The sequence below is a fragment of the Danio rerio genome, chromosome 9 (assembly GCF_052040795.2).
Source record: "Danio rerio strain M-AB ecotype USA chromosome 9, GRCz13ab, whole genome shotgun sequence".
NCBI lineage: Eukaryota > Metazoa > Chordata > Actinopteri > Cypriniformes > Danionidae > Danio > Danio rerio.
The window spans coordinates 52,952,331-52,969,536 of NC_141029.1; the positions used below are offsets into that span (position 1 = coordinate 52,952,331).

Sequence of the window (17,206 nt, forward strand, 5' to 3'; positions counted from 1 at the left end):
AGGCAAAGCTGACAGAAACAAAAAAAAAGCTGATGGAGTATACACTAACCTGCACATTATTAAGACACAAGATGGCACCAAACAGTCAAAAAGGCAAAGCTGACAGAAACAAAAAAAAAGCTGATGGAGTATACACTAACCTGCACATTATTAAGACACAAGATGGCACCAAACAGTCAAAAAGGCAAAGCTGACAGAAACTAAAACAGCTGATGGAGTATACAGTAATCTGTGCATTATTCAGTCACAAGATGGCATCAAAAAGGTCAAGATGACAGAAACGAAAACAGCTGATGGACTATATACTAACCTGCACATTATTCAGTCACAAGATAATGCTAAACGGTCAAAAACACAAAGCTGACAGAAACAAAATCAGCTGATGGAGTATACACTAACCTACGTATTATCCAGTCACAAGATGGCGCCAAACAGTTAAAAAGGCAAAGCTGACAGAAACAAAAAAAAAGCTGATGGAGTATACACTAACCTGCACATTATTAAGACACAAGATGGCACCAAACAGTCAAAAAGGCAAAGCTGACAGAAACTAAAACAGCTGATGGAGTATACAGTAATCTGTGCATTATTCAGTCACAAGATTGCGCCAAACAGTCAAAAACGCAAAGCTGATGGAAGCAAAAACAGCTGATAAAGTATACACTAATCTGCACATTATTCAGACACAAGATAATGTTAAGCGGTCAAAAACACAAAGCTGACAGAAACGAAAACAGCTGATAGGGTAAACACTAACCTACGTATTATTCAGTCACAAGATGGTGCCAAACAGTCAAAAAGGCAAAGCTGACAGAAACGAAAACAGCTGATGGAGCATACACTAACCTGCAAATTATTCAGACACAAAATGGTGCCCTGCTTCCATCTGAGAATAAAAGAAATTAAGCGTGAAACGTCAAATTTAAAGTAGAAATAACATCATGTTTTCACATATCAAATAAGTCAATTGAACCTAGAGCTGGTGTGCGTTTCTGAAAACCATAATCAAGGTCGCAATTCCCGTCGTTGCAAGCATAGTTCGTAGATTTGGCGTTTCCCAAATCCGTCATTCTAACAAACATTCGCAGACTGCATCGCAAACTACATCTGTATATTTCCATCCTTAAAATTGCAAAAGTGAATTCAGACACGCCCTTAACTCTTTTGGCCATGAGCTTTAGACTTTTGTGCATTCAAAAACAGATTGAAAATAAAGGAGAAACATGGGAAATTGCCTTTACAGGAAGATAGCAGGATAGAATTGCAAAATACAAGAGAATCCCAAGGAAAATGGGAGGGTTGACAGGTATTATAATGTCAATAGGTACAATATTGAAAAAAAAAGGGCCGTCACACACCTCTTTTTCCACATGCGTCTGGAAATCCCTGCAGTGATTCAGTCTCAGAATACCATAAAAAGTCAAGGCTAAAAAAATAAACAAAACAGAAAGATTACTTTGCATAATGCATTTTTTTAAACTCCAAAATAACAGAAAGCATAAGATGCATATAATTCTATTGCATAAATCCAAAATCAAATACAGAATAAAGCCCAATTATACTCTGCTACTCAAAAAAAAAAAAAAAAAAAAACTTTTGTGAAGCCATGTAACAGGTTTGTGTAAGAAGTTTTCATGCCTTGAATTTAATGCATTAAAAATGAAAAGGCAATTTAATGCATTTATTAAGACAAGTGAACAGTGCTGGAAAAAAAAGTCAAACGTGTAGTCACTTAAAAATAAATAAAACGTAACTAAATGTGTTAGTTACTTTTTAGGGACACATTGTGAATATAAATGTGCTATGTTATTTTATTGTAATTTGTATTTTTTTTCACTTTTTAAAAAAAAAAGAGATAAGGTAGACATAAAATTGTAATATTTTACTTTTTTTCCCAACACTGCAAGTGCATCATACTTGGTTATGAGAGGCACAAAACCAATGGCATTTTACATCACTGACCTCAACGGCATCATGGTCATTTTTTTCACATGCACCATGAAAGCCACTCCGGTGACAAGAATCTCATCAAGCCTTTTTGGGGTCTGAATAATACAAAAACAGAATCAAAACCATTTTTATTATGCATATTTTCAAATTACATGCAGAAAATTTTTTAAGCTCAGAAGTGTACATTCACAGCTGTTTAACGACTAAAATAGTTAAAAATAGGTCAATAACTACTAAAATGTATTGCATTTTTGTGCGCTTCACTTTAAAAACCAACCCAGAATAAAATTATTTTAAATAAATCTAACTGAATTAATCACAGCAATGCCTTCAGATCCAATTATATACTTCTGAATTATGAGCCATAGCTAAATCATACATTATTAATGCATGTACTGTTACTATTCCTGAATATGGTCCTGCATTGATTTAATCTCACTTGTACTTTGCAGCTAGGAAAGACTACACTGCACCCTAAAGTCATTCAGAACCATGTATCTTCAAAATCTGAGAAGGCAGAAATCTGTTGCTACAATGTTTTAGGTAATGCAAATAAAAATATGAATGTAAAAGAGAGATGGTTAAGGTACACTACCTGACTAAAGTCTTGTAGGCTATCCAATTTTTTGTTAAAAACAAATAATTACTTGACTTCTAGTTGATCATTTAGTATCTGAAGTGGCTTATATGAAAGGTGAAGGTCTCTAGATTACGCTGATTTTACTAAAATAAAATATGATCATGCCTTGACTTTGAATTATTTAATGAGGGCAGTAAGGTCTGACTCTGCTTAGACAAAAGTCTTGTCTCTTAACAGAAATAATGTCCAGTATAGAATATAAAGTCATGCTGCAGTGGAAACAGAATGAATATTGTGTTTGACTCCATCATGAGCTTGGAGGACTGCATCCATACATCTCTGCACTGACTCAAATCACTGATTAATAAAGTCATCTGGAATGACAAAGAAAGCGTTCTTGCAGGACTCCCAGAGTTAATCAAGATTCTTTGGATTTATCTTCAATGCCTCCACCTTCAACTTACCTCAGACATGCTCAATTATGTTCATGTCTGGTGACTGGGCTGGCCAATCCCAGAGCACCTTGACCTTCTTTGCTTTCAGGAGCTTTGATGTGGAGGCTGAAGTATGAGAAGGAGCACTATCCTGCTGAAGAACTTGCCCTCTCCTGTGGTTTGTAATTTAATGGGCAGCACAAATGTCTTGATACCTCAGGCTGCTGATATTGCCATCCACTCTGCAGATTTCTTAAACGCCCCCATACTGAATGTAACCCCAAACCATGATTTTTCCTTCACCAAACTTGACTGATTTCTGTGAGAATCTTGGGTCTATGTGGGTTCCAGTAGGTCTTCTGCAGTATTTGTGATGACTGCGATGCAGTTCAACAGATGATTCATCAGAAAAATCCACCTTCTGTCACTTTACCAAATGATCAACTAGAAGTCAAGTTATTATTTGTTGCTCCTACAACTGGGATTGACGATAAGACTTTAGTCAGGTAGTGTATGGTCTGTTCCTCACATAAAACATTTTATGGGAACAGATTTACTGCACTAGCTAACATTTAAACTATTCATGGATAGATCTTTCCCTCTGCTACAGTTAGGAGAAATTATTTGTCTTTACGACCTGATTCAAAAATAGCACGTCAACATGCTATGCCAGGTGTAACATTACAATGAATGGTGAACATAAAACGTTTAATTTGCATTTTTATCCCACATTTACAGTGCATACTTAGAACTGAACTGAAAAAAAAAATCTAAAAGGACACACACACACAGTTTTGAGAAAGGAGGTTCAAATTGCAAGATATGAACTAACAAGAAGGTAGCAAGAAAAAAGCAACCCAGGCTTATTCTGAAAACATACCCCTATATACATTTCTGAAGAGTGCCAAAAACGTCCCAGGAGATACATTTTGTTGTAGTTTTTGTTTTCTGTTTCAGTTCTTAAATTTCTCACATGAGTGCAATTCACACCTGCTCTTCTTGCATAAATCCACCAGAGGCCTGTGTTGACTGACTTGCTGACCGATCGACTGACCCACCGTCCTCCTTCCCTAAAACCAACCAATTGTGTTTTCAAAAGCACCGATTGTCCAGTGCCTACCCACTTCTCTAAACCCAACCGACAGTGTTTTGAAAAGCAATCAAGAAAAACAAAAGCCCTAGTTGCAGCCTGATTTTTACTATATTTTCAGATTTTACCACATTCCTACCCTGTTATTTACTTGTTTATTTTATTTTTTGATTTTTCTTACCTGCATTCTGTAACCATTCTTCGCCCCGACTCGAACCCCGTTATCGCGGCCAAATCTGCTCCACGTCACAAGTTCGCCAAAGTACACAGCGAGCCACTGGACAAACTGGTAACATCACAGAAGACATCCACAAGGAGGTTAGCAGTCAGATGGTAATTGCGGAATGGAATGGCGTCATACCACCCTGTAGCATTTGTTTTATAGATGAAATGCAGCCATACTTACCTCTGGCTACATAATCTGCGCTCTTCAGAAATGTATAGATAGTTACGTTTTCACAATGAGCCTACAGTATGTTGAAAAAAAAGTAAAACTTTAGTATAATGGTCCATTAGTTAATGTATTTCGCAAACATTACCTAAGTATGAATTATCTTGTAAAGCATTAATAAATGACAGTTAACTAACATAAACTTTTCGACCAATATTTTAAAGTGTTACCAAAAATTTTTTTTTTTTTAAGTTTTAAGTATTAGGTTAATGTACAAACTTAATTTGGAAAAAAAAAATGCATAAATTCTAAACACAATTCATAAACATGCAAATTTAATTTATCAATTTAAAATCCAAATCATAAATTCAAAACACCATTCACAAATGTGCAAATCCAATTCATAGAGTCAAAATACAATTCATAAATGCACAAATCCAATTCAAAAATTCAAAACACCAATCATAAATATGCCAATCCAATTCATAAATTCCAAACACAATTCACAAATGAGCAAATCTAATTCATGAATTCAAAACACAATTTGTAAATTCAAAACGCAATTCGTAAACTCAAAACACAATTCATAAATGCACAAATCCAATTCATGAATTCAAAACACAATTTGTAAATTCAAAACATCATTCATATACATGCAAATCAAATTTGTAAATTCAAAACACAATTTACAAATGCTCAAATCTAATTCTTAAATTCAAAATACAATTCATAAATTGAAAACGCAATTCGTAAATTCAAAACACGATTCATAAACGCGCAACTCTAATTCATAAATTTAAAACTCAATTCATAAATTCAAAATACAGTTTAGAAATGTGCAAATCCAAATCGAATACTCAAAATCCAATTTGTAATATCAAAAAACTATTTGTAAATTCAAAACAATTCATAATACCACAAATCTAATTTGTCAATTCAAAACAAAATTCACAAATGCGCAAATTCAATTCATAAATTTTAAAATCCAATTCATAAATTCAAAACGCAATTCGTGAATTCAAAACAATTCATAATACCACAAATCTAATTTGTCAATTCAAAATAAAAATTCGCAAATGCGCAAATTCAATTCATAAATTTTTAAATCCAATTCATAAATTCAAAACGCAATTCGTGAATTCAAAACACCATTCATAAATATGCAATTCCAATTCATAACTTCAAAATCCAATTTGTAAATTCAAAACGCAATTCGTAAATTCAAAACACAATTCATAAATGCATGAATCTAATTTGTAAAATCAAAACATAATTTATAAATGCACAAATCTAATTCGTAAATTCAAAACAAATCCAATTTGTAAATTCAAAATGCAATTTGTAAATTCAAAACACAATTCATAAATGCACAAATCTGATTTGTAAATTCAAAACAAAATTCATAAATGAGCAAATTCAATTCGTAAATTTTAAAATCCCATTTATAAATTTAAAAAGCAATTCAGATATTTAAAAGACCATTCATAAATTTGCAAATCCAACTCGGAAATTCAAAACACGATTCGGAAATTCAAAACACAATTCACAAATGTGCAAATCCAATTCATAAATTCAAAACACCATTCATAAATACGCAAATCCAATTCGTGAATTCAAAACACAATTTAAAAATTCACAAATCTAATTTGTAAATTGAAAACAAGAATTCAATTCGTAAATTCAAAATGGACATTGTAAATTTAAAACACGATTCATAAATGCGCAAATACTGTTTGTAAATTCAAAAAACTATGAATTGTGAATTGAATGTGAATTGACAAGAAAAAATTACAATTATTTTCCCAAATGAGTTGGATTTGCACATTTGTGAATTGTGTTTTGAATCTACGAATTGGATTTTGTATATGCAAATTGAGCTGTATATATATGAGTTTAATTTTTGCACATGTATTTTTTAAAAACTGATCTGGCTCCATTAAAAGTTGCACAATTTAAATCTCGCAAATAACAGTGAGAAATAAACTCATTAAATAAGTAATAAAATGACACAATTCACTTTTGGCAGGAAAAGGCTTTAAATATGCTGAATTCAAGTACTTAAAATGAAGCACAAATAATATGAACTGTTACTTTATTTGCCTTTTTTTGGGTCAAAAATGTGGCTGAATATACAATATTTATTTCCTTAAGACTTACTTTGTTTATTTGTCAGCTTAGTTTGTAACTCGGGCTTGTGCATTTATCAGGGGAGGTGTCTTTTCTATTAAAGCCCAGACTCAGATATGAATACAAACTGTGCTTGAGAGCGCTTGTCCTTTGGGCCACAGCAGCACTATAGTGTGGAGAGCTCTGACCTTCTTATTCTGCTATGGCACTGGCAGGCAGCCATATTGATTGAAGTATTTCTGGACTTCTCTCCTGAATCTCCAGGTGGACTTGGGGGCCTCGGTCCCTAAGAACCTCAAACCAAAGCTCTCTGCTCTAAATCTCTCCATCCAATATGGGGAGGAGGGGGAAGAAGGGGAGGAAAGGAAAAAAAGAAAGAAAGAAGGACCGTCTGTCTTGGGAACGGTGGAGGAGGAAGACGAGGGGGGAAGTCTGCGTTCGGCGCTGAGCTGCTGGAGCGCTGCTGAGAGCATGGACAATTAGACGAGTCCCCAGTGTCTCTTTGCTCTCTGGCTGCCTGGTGGGTTGCTCCATGGGCTGTGAGCCGAGGGATCGGCGCCTGGATGGGCCTCGGGCCGAGTGACGGGGGGAAAGCCGTAATCCGCTCCCCCCACCTCAGAGAGCCTCGGGAGAATGGCCAGATTGAGCTCTACTGGACAAAGACTCTCTCTTTCCACTAAGACTGTGGATTCTGACACTCACACACACTGATTGGTGTCATTTCGAGCGGATTTTCCCTCGGCTGGATGTCAGGCGACGTTTTTTTATCTGCACTTAGAGTCAATTTGGGGAAACGCTCAACGCTTTTTGTGATGTGGAATGTTTTCAGAAGAAAAAATAGATTTAGAATAGAATAGATTATATTTGAGGCTGTAAACACAGACATGAAGTGTGCTGAAAAACAGGTTGAAGGAAAATGAGGTCCACATACAGTTGAAACCAGAAGTTAACACACACTCTAAAAAAAGGAACATACTGTAACCATTTAATAAAAAGTGTCTGATGGTAAATCATACTAAACGTTAAATATTTTAGGTTCGTTAGGATTAGTTAAATGATTTACATTTGCTAAATGCCAGAATAATTTTCTGATAAATTATTTCAGAATAATTTTCCAGAGGATTTTTTTATTTAATTTTTTTTAGAATTTTTTACTAATTTCTAGACAGTCAAAAGTTTATAGACATTTCCTTGGTATTTTTTAGCTTTGCTTTTTAACTATATAACTTTGGTCAAATGTTTTGGGTATCCTTCCACAAGCTTCTCACAATAGGAGAAGTCCAACTCCTATCTGACAGAATTGGTGTAACTCAGTCAGACTTGTAGGCTGTCTTGCTCGCACAAGCTTTTTCAACTCTACCCACAAATTTTCTATAGGATTGAGTTTAGGGCTTTGTGATGGCCACTCCAAAACATTCACTCTGTTTTCCTTAAATCACATTAAGGTGTGCCTAGTGGCAGTATGTTTAGGGTCATGGTCTGTTTGGAAGACCCATTTGTAGCCAAGATTTAATGTCCTGGCTGATGTCTTGAGATGTTGCTTCAGTATTTCTACATAATGTTCTTTCCTCATGATGCCATCTATGCTGTGAAGTGGACCAGTCCCTCCTGCAGCAAAACAGCCCCACAACATGATGCTGCCGCCCCCATACTTCACAGTTGGGATGGTTTTCCTTGGCTTGTAAGCTTTCCCCTTTGTCCTCCAAATGTAACACTGGTCATTATGGCCAAACAGTTCAATCTTAGCTCCATCAGACCACAGCACATGTCTCCAATATTAGTCTTTTTCCCAGTGTAATTTAGCAAATTGTAATCTGGCTTTGTTGTTGATTCTGGCTTGTTGATTTTTCCATGTTGTCACACAACAGGAAGCAGTGTGTGTGAGGTTTTCCTTAAATACTATTCTACAGTTGTGCCTCCAATTAACTCAAATGTTGTCAATTAGCCAATAAGAAACTTCCAAAACCTTGACACCATCATCTGAGCTTTTCCAGAGGCAGAATCATCTTATTGTATGTAAACTTGACTTTCTAGAAAAGTTATAAAAATTTTTCAAAGCATGTATCTCTAGTTGTTCCGCTATTAAGCATAACAGAAATTCAAGAGTTCACACTTAGCTGATGATTTATAAAAGCTTGATTGGCGTGCTGTCCCGGGAGAGAGCCCCGAGCTCAAGGACTCCTCGAGCCCGGGGCTTCCTTCCGTTGGCAGAGCAAGAGGGGAGCCTGAGCTCGGTGGATCTCAGAACTCCCCTGCTGCGGTAGCTAAGGGAACACAAGGGATTAGACGAGCTTGATTGTTATGCATGTTGAATGTTTTTGGATGGTGGGAGGAAACCGGAGAACCTGGGGAAAACCCACACGGACACAGGGAGAAAATACAAACTCCTCACAGAAACACCCACCGGTCCTGTGGAACCAGGGCTGGCAGTGTTCTTGCTGTGGGGCTCACAGTGCTAACCACTGGGCCGCCGTGCCGCCCAAACACAGGTAAGGAGGAGAATAGGGGAGGAAGGGGGGTTTCTTCCAAACGAAGATAAAATGAACTGGAAACTGTGGCTATTTATAGTAGCTTAGGGCTCATATGATTGGAAGATAGTGATTAGCAAATGCGAGACCGGCCGTGATAAATCATAAGCACGTGATCCTCTCGAAATTAGTTTATGAATAAACTTCACCAAATGTGATAATCCTAACTTACCTAAAATAGAAAAAGTTTAGTCACATTAACATCTGACTTTTTTGTGTGGTTTATTCATAAACTAATTTCGAGAGGATCACGTGCTTATGATCAACACGGCTGGCTCCTTGTTAGCTCCGTAATCAGCCCTATTAGATGATTACGGAAGCATTATAAATAACCTGAGTTTTCCACTCCAGTTATCTTCGTCTTGAAGCTCGCTTCCCGCTACAAAACGCTCCAGCATCGCACCATTTAACCTATCGATACGGAAGAACAAACAACAACAACAACAACAACAACAACCAACAACTCCAGCCAGAGCTCCACTCTCCCTGAGAATTCAGCCGCAGCCTCGCCAAAATCGAGTCTGAATTCCCGCAAAAACGCCGGTGCTGCCCACCAGCTCTTCCATCTCCACTTCAAACTGCCTCACGCAAACGCAGTCCACAACTTCACCTAAACTCTCTAGGCGTCGACGATCTAAAACATCGCAAAAGCCTAACTCACTGCTTCCTAGCGGTGCACCCTCGGTAACGTATAGTACGCTTTTAAGGGGAAGTATCGCGGAAACAACTAATCTCCATCAAAGACTAAACCTATTTACAAATCTTTTAAAAACAAGACTTGCGTGATTAGAAGATTCATAAGAACTCACCCTTCAAGCCCGTCCACAAATCCATAAGTAAATCACTGCAAAGATCACGACATTAATCCACCACATATTGATACGTCGATGGACCGCGCTGTTATCATCCAAACTAGTCGCTGGTGTGCCGCAGTGTCTTCACACAACACTGGTAAACAAACTTGGCCTCCGATCTTGATTGACGCCCCATCGAGCCAATAGCAAGGAGCAGCGCCCTCATCCAATGCCCTTTAAAACTCGATATGGTTCTGCCCTCTCAACAATTCATGAATGAACCCAGCCATAAAAGACTCGTGAATGAACTGAGACAGACATGCTTGCAAATTAAGTTAAGATTAAGAATTTTAGAAGTTAAGATTCCTAACATGTATTTAAACAAATTAAGTAAAGCCCATAACTAACATTCCATTCATACAGTTTCCATTAAGTAGTGAATTAAGCGTTTGATGTTGGGATTTGATATAATAAATAAATAAATTGACAAATAATAATAATAATAAATGAATGAATTAATAATAATAATAATAATAAATAATAATAAAATAATAAATAAATAAAACAAATAAAAACCTCTGCCAGATCTGATAGCATTTAACTTCTGTAAAGACTACTACCCAACCAGTGAGAATTTAACACAAAAGTCCAATCGTAATACGTCAATGACCCATACTTGCATATACAGTGCCATATGTAACTTATAATGGCATGCCGGCTGGAGGTGAAAATGGTAAAGAAACTAACTTTTCGCTTGACTGCATGAATAGGACATTTAAATAAATCTTCAAGAAGAATTTCTAGGACCACCAGACAAGCTACACCCCATATCCCCAGCTCTGCATCCACCTGCTATCCTGTGGGGGAACAAATGCCCACCTCGATCATCCTCGCAGACTGCGACAACGAAGCTCACAATTGTCCATGCTCTTATTAAGATGCATTGCATTAGATATCAGCTAAAACAATTTTGTCATGTTTGCTATACATGTATCATGTTGTAAATTAAATTTCTGATTTTTTTTTTCTTGTTTCTCATTCCAGACATTAGGACAGCCGGCCCAGAAGCTGACCTTCATCCAACCTATTACACTCCACATCCATTCCAAATGCAATCACAATCTACACAAGGATGCATTTCCAATCATACAGCCCACATCCATAATGCCATATTCACACTAGTCTTCGGGTTTTGAGATTCTCTGAATTACCATCAGTTGCAATCCCACAATCCACCTCACCATATCTGATCTGACTGGAGGAACACTATCTCTCTCCATTAAGCAAGCAAACCGATTATTTCGGCAAAGCATGTCCTATATACATTTTCAACATCCCTTCCCCCACTCACACAATTCAAATGTTTTAAGTGTAAGCACAACTTAAACTATCCCATACACCCATACATTTTCACTCACCACAGTTCCAACTTATTTAGGGGTTGCCTAAATTTTTCTATTACTGCAGCAGGGATGCTCTAAGCAAGCTCTATACACTTACAAGTCCAATAACACTCGTCACACTGCCCTGCACTAATACAGCAGTAAATGCTTCTGCAGGAGCACACGTTGTCTCCATACTGATCCTCTGCAGCAGCAGAATTGCTCCACTGTGCCATACTCACCCATTGCACCTGTAGCTAAGCCCTTATTCACTTCCTCTCTACATACCACTACTAACAGTATTTAATATTCTTGCGAGAGCATTCAAAACTCCAATACCGATCACTACTGCACCTATCCAATAGCAGTAGCGCTCCGCTGAGCTACACTCACCATAGCTCCACAACAACCGCAGTGACGCTCTACCTGAGCCCCTACTTACTTTCATCTCCACACATCACTTCTGATATTTAATATTTTTGTGGGAGCACCTATAATGCTCCAATACTGACTACCACCGTACCTGCAACAGCAGAGATGCTCAGCCAAGCCTTATTCTCCCATTGCACCACTGTCACAGCGCAGCTCCTTTCCTTCCCACTCCCCAACACTGCACAGCAGTTATACATTTTCGGGAAAGCGTACCCGCCTCCCGAAATTGACTTCCACCACACCTCTGCAACAGCAGAGAAGCTGCAGAGCTTCTTTTCCCCCCCGCTTCACTGTCGCAGCAGTGACGCTCTGCCTGAGCTCACATACACTTCCATTCAACATACCACTATTGACACTTCACAACAGTTTAAACGCCTCCATAGAAGCGTTTACTCGTTATTATCGTCTAGCTCAATTACACGTAACAGCCTTAGCGTGATGCATGTATACATTTGGAGAGGATATCAATTCATCCTCACAGCTCGCACTCACGACATCCACTATCTTGAATACAAGGACAGAAATTTAACTCTGCCTGTTCCCCAACCCCCCCATCCCCCCCCCCCTCTTTCAGCGCTCCCAGTTCAGCAAATAATCTCCCCCTATCTCTCTCCCAAGAGTGCCTGAACCCCGACCCCAACAGGAGCAAAACTTTTTTCCCCAAGGCTACCAGTATAAAATCTTTTCAGTCTTCACTTCCTTCCTGCGTCGAGTTTCTCCGCACCTCCTTCTTCTCCTTTCTAGCGTTGAGTTCCTCCGCACCTCCTTTCCTTCCTTCAAGCGTCGAATGCTTCCGCTCTTTCCTCCATCCCCTCCCACTCTCCCCCACCACCTCAACATCTTTTACTCCCTACCCCTTTCCAGCGTCGAGTTTCTCCGCTACTTTTCTCTTTTCAGCGTCGAGTTGCTCCGCTACTATCTCTTCCTTCTAGTGTTGTTCTTCCGCTACTCTCATCTCTTCAGCCTAAGTATCACCATTCAAGGCCTGACTCCCCCCTGGAGTCAATCAATTACCCCAAACCCCCCCCCCCCCCCCCCCCCCTCTACAATCGACAACTTTCTTGTTTTCTAGCGTTGAGTTCCTCCGCATCTCCTATTCTATGTTCTAAAGCGTTGAGTTCCTCCGCACCTCCTTTCCTTCCTTCAAGCGTCGAATGCTTCCGCTCTTTCCTCCATCCCCTCCCACTCTCCCCCCACCACCTCAACATCTTTTACTCCCTACCCCCGTTCCAGCGTCGAGTTTCTCCGCTACTTTTCTCTTTTCAGCGTCGAGTTGCTCCGCTACTATCTCTTCCTTCTAGTGTTGTTCTTCCGCTACTCTCATCTCTTCAGCCTAAGTATCACCATTCAAGGCCTGACTCCCCCGGAGTCAATCAATTACCCCAAACCCCCCCCCCCCCCCTCCACAATCGACAACTTTCTTCTTTTCCAGCGTTGAGTTCCTCCGCGTCTCCTATTCTATGTTCTAAAGCGTTGAGTTCCTCCGCACCTCCTTTCCTTCCTTCAAGCGTCGAATGCTTCCGCTCTTTCCTCCATCCCCTCCCACTCTCCCCCCACCTCCCCAATATCTTTTACTCCCTACCCCCTTTCCAGCGTCGAGTTTCTCCGCTTCTTTTCTTTTTCAGCGTCGAGTTGCTCCGCTACTATCACTTCCTTCTAGCGTTGAGTATTCCGCTACTCTTACCTTTCTAGTCTAAGCTTAGACTCCCCCGGAGTCCTGCCCAGCCCACCTCCTATAGGAGTCTCCACCACCCCCTCCCCATATAGACTCCTGTAGGAGCCTAATCTTTCAGCTCTAACTCCCACGGAGTTACCCCAAGAGCTAAGACTCCCACGGAGTCCTCCCTCCCCTCTCTCTCTCGCCCCGGCCAAATACGCATCTTTCCTACCTTCTAGCGTTGAGTTCCTCCGCATCTCCTGTCCTATATTCCCTAGCGTTGAGTTCCTCCGCATCTCTTTCTCTTCCTTCCAGCGTCGAATGCTTCCGCTCTTTCCTCTCCCCCCTCTTACAACTTCTCTCCTCTCCCCACCCTTAACTCCCAATCTCCCTTTCAGCGTTGAGTTTCTCCGCTACTTTCTTTCTTCAGCGTTGAGTTTCTCCGCTACTTTACTATTTTCAGCATTGAGTTCCTCCGCTACTCTGTCTATATTTCAAAAACATCACTCACCAATCTGACTCCCAAGGAGTCTTCCCACGTTCTGACTCCCCCGGAGTCCTGCTCAGCCCACCACTTACAGGAGTCTCCACCTCTCCCTCCCTTCCCAGACTCCTGTAGTAGTCCAATCCTACAGCTCTAACTCCCACGGAGTTGACCCAGAGCTCTGATCCCCATAGGTTTCTTTTCTTTACCTTTCCAGCGTCGAGTTCCTCCGCATCTCATGCTCTCTTCTTCCCAGCGTTGAGTTCCTCCGCATCCTCTTTACTTCCTTCCAGCGTCGAATGCTTCCGCTCTTCTCTCCACCCCCTCTACAACCCCTCTCCCCTACCCACTACATTCCCCTTTCCCAGCGTTGAGTTCCTCCGCTACTTTTCTTCTTTCAGCGTTGAGTTACTCCGCTACTTTCCTATTTCTAGCACCAAATCCCTCTGCTACTCTCCTTTCTTCTGTTAGGCTCCCCAACCCTGCCTCCCCGAACCCAACTCCAACAGAGTCCCCAGCCTCTCCTAAGAATCAGTTTCAACTTTTCTCCTGCAGTAACCTATCTCACTTCAATTTACATTCAGCAGCCGGATATGGCACTGACCTCTCGCCTTTTGGGGGGCACTTCAATACGCGGCTGCTGTCCCGAGATGAAAACCTTTGCCTTTTGGGGAGTTCTCGAGACCTACCTGACCTCGAATTCCCCTCTCGCCCTTCTAACGGGAGGGAGCCCCGGGCTCGAAGATATTACGAGCTCAGGGCTCTCTCCCGGGACAGCATGCCAAATACGCTTTATTGATTATCAGCTAAGTGTGAACTCTTGAAGTGTGGTTTATTCATAAACTAATTTCGAGAGGATCACGTGCTTATGATCAACACGGCTGGCTCCTTGTTAGCTCCGTAATCAGCCCTATTAGATGATTACGGAAGCATTATAAATAACCTGAGTTTTCCACTCCAGTTATCTTCGTCTTGAAGCTCCCCCCCTTCCACCCCTACATCCTCCCACTTTTTCTGATCGGGCGACACGGTGGCCCAGTGGCTAGCACTGTTGCCTCACAGCAAGAACACCGCTAGTCCAACCCATCGGGCTGGTTGGTGTTTCTGTGTGGAGTTTGCATGTTCTCCCCGTGTTCGCGTGGGTTTTCCCCTGGTTCCCCGGTTTCCTCCCACCGTCCAAAAACATAAACCATAGCAATCGACTAAAACAAATTATCACCCAATACAACCTGAGTTTACACTTCTCACGGTGACCAGCAGAGGAGTTCTCGAGACCTACCTGACCTCGAATTCCCCTCTCGCCCTTCTAACGGGAGGGAGCCCCGGGCTCGAAGATATTACGAGCTCAGGGCTCTCTCCCGGGACAGCATGCCAAATACGCTTTATTGATTATCAGCTAAGTGTGAACTCTTGAAAAAGGGTCACGAAACACCAAAACACATTTTTTGAGCTGTTGACAGTCGTATATGTGTCCCACACTGCTAAAAACACTATTAGGACACTTATATTTCACTAAAAAGTGTAAATTGGTTGTTTTTGCGCTATTTCAAGCAAATTCGTACTTCCGGTTTGAAACGAATTTTTGAAGCTGCGTCACGGCCATGACATAACAGCGTGTATTCCAGCGTGCAGACTAGATTAACTTCATTAATATTCATTAGTGTCAGAGTGTAGACGACAAAGACGCCACGTTGTGTTGGCAAAACAAGCGTGAAGTGTTGCTTTTATAGTTTGCTGCAGTTAAGTTTCATTTTCATTTTCTCTCTGTGAGAGCGCAGACTCGTGTGGATTAAGTGTACGCGACGCGCGACAACAATAACTTACGTGTCTAAGGAGGATTATTGTTTACCTGAGAGCTGTTCTTATCTGCTAACGCTGAGATCCGGTGTAGCAGTCGATTCTGTTCCCTTCTGGAATTCCAGTTCCCCCTCCACGAAGCGTATCCGCAAACAGCGTATGCGGACACAGCCGGATTTGCGGGCACCGGATTCGCTTGTAACGTTAGTCTCCTCTAAATAAAGACGCGGCTCTAGTTGCTGGTGATTGTCCTGTCTCTACAGATTTGGTAAGTGAGCGACCAGTGCTCTTTGTTTATTCAGTTCGTATTTTATTCGTATCAAACAAACTATTGCACCGAGTGTAAACAAGTTTGCACTAACAGTTACAACCAAACTATAACCTCGTGTTGGATTGTGTGACCGGAATAACACACGCGGCTTTCTGACGCTTTTTTTTCTCTCATTCGCCGTGCGGTATCAAACATTGCATGAAAAATACACGCTTAGAGCAGTTCCTCGAATCAAATATCTTGTTTGTCGCGAGGGACATGAATGAATTCCCTGAATGAAAGAGCCAAACTGCAGTTAAAGTCCACCATTTAATAATTTGGCAAATAATTCGACTACAGATGTCCATGTAAACACAGTCACATTGTCCGCTGTGGGTGTGTGTTTTGACTCTGAAATTCAGCGCGCCCAAATGGACACTCCCATACCAAGCCTCGTTTCTTCCTCCGACACTCCCCCCTAAACAGAGCTGGACACGCCCACTTTTCTGACTTTTTCCAAAGTAGAGGTGTGAAAACACCCTGCTGAAACGAGGGGGTTTCATGGCCCTTTAAATGGTTTTGTGCCTTTTAATACAGTGTATGCAAACTTCTGGTTTCAACTGTATGCCTCCATATAGTGATGCATACATCTCCAAAACCCGGCAGGTGGACAAATCTAAACTTGTTTTTATTAAAACAAATATAAATATCCATATAAAACAATAAAACTGAAATACTACAAATAAAATATGCAATAAATACTACTACTACTACTAATATTATACAAATGCAGATTGTCGTGAATAAGCTGAAAAAAGCTCTCTCTCTCTCTTTCCACTAAGGTCAGGGGTGTCCAAACTCAGTCCTGGAAGGCCGGTGTCTTTTATATTTTAGTTCCAACCCTAATTTAACACACCTGAACCAGCAAATCAAGCTTTTTCCAGGTATACTAGAAGCTTTCAGGCAGGTGTGTTAAAGGAAGTTGAAGCTAAACTATGCAGGACACCTGCCCTCCAGGGTCGAGTTTGGACACCCCTGACTAAGGCCCAATCCCAGTTCTATTTTTGTAACCCTACCCCTCGGCCCTTGAAACAGAGTGTAAAGGGCTTCAAAATTTACCTCTGACAAATGGGACAGCACTACAGCATCTGCACACGGCATCATATGTCATGGTGAGCTTTTACTTCATATGAGATCAGACGATGGCGACTGCTGTGGTTATTCCCGTTGTGTTATATTTTGGTGTTTATCATCAGGAAATCACTGAAGGCAGTGAAATCATGTTATCATAACGATCTAATGTGACAATA

The 17,206-nt window shown here is 40.5% G+C and overlaps 2 protein-coding genes across 9 annotated transcripts in view; one reads left to right on the top strand and one right to left on the bottom strand.

The window, feature by feature from the left end:
- ifih1 (interferon induced with helicase C domain 1) overlaps positions 1–17,206 on the top strand; it is a 751,550-nt gene that overhangs the window by 361,666 nt on the left and 372,678 nt on the right. The gene's annotated exons all lie outside the window — the stretch shown is intronic.
- The window catches only part of LOC147835437 (uncharacterized), a 152,947-nt gene that overhangs the window by 74,509 nt on the left and 61,232 nt on the right, over positions 1–17,206 (bottom strand). For 3 of the 8 annotated variants that reach the window (XM_087268629.1, XM_087268627.1, XM_087268630.1), the window contains 3 exons: positions 4,236–4,340; positions 1,963–2,045; positions 1,359–1,426 (listed from right to left, as the gene is read on the bottom strand). In XM_087268629.1, the coding sequence (XP_087124755.1) occupies positions 1,359–1,426; positions 1,963–2,045; positions 4,236–4,340 (256 nt within the window). Of the gene's footprint in view, positions 1–846; positions 887–1,358; positions 1,427–1,962; positions 2,046–3,954; positions 4,035–4,235; positions 4,341–4,460; positions 4,522–17,206 lie in introns of all 8 variants that reach the window. The other 5 variants (XM_087268632.1, XM_087268631.1, XM_087268635.1 and 2 more) reach the window with 4 other exon arrangements.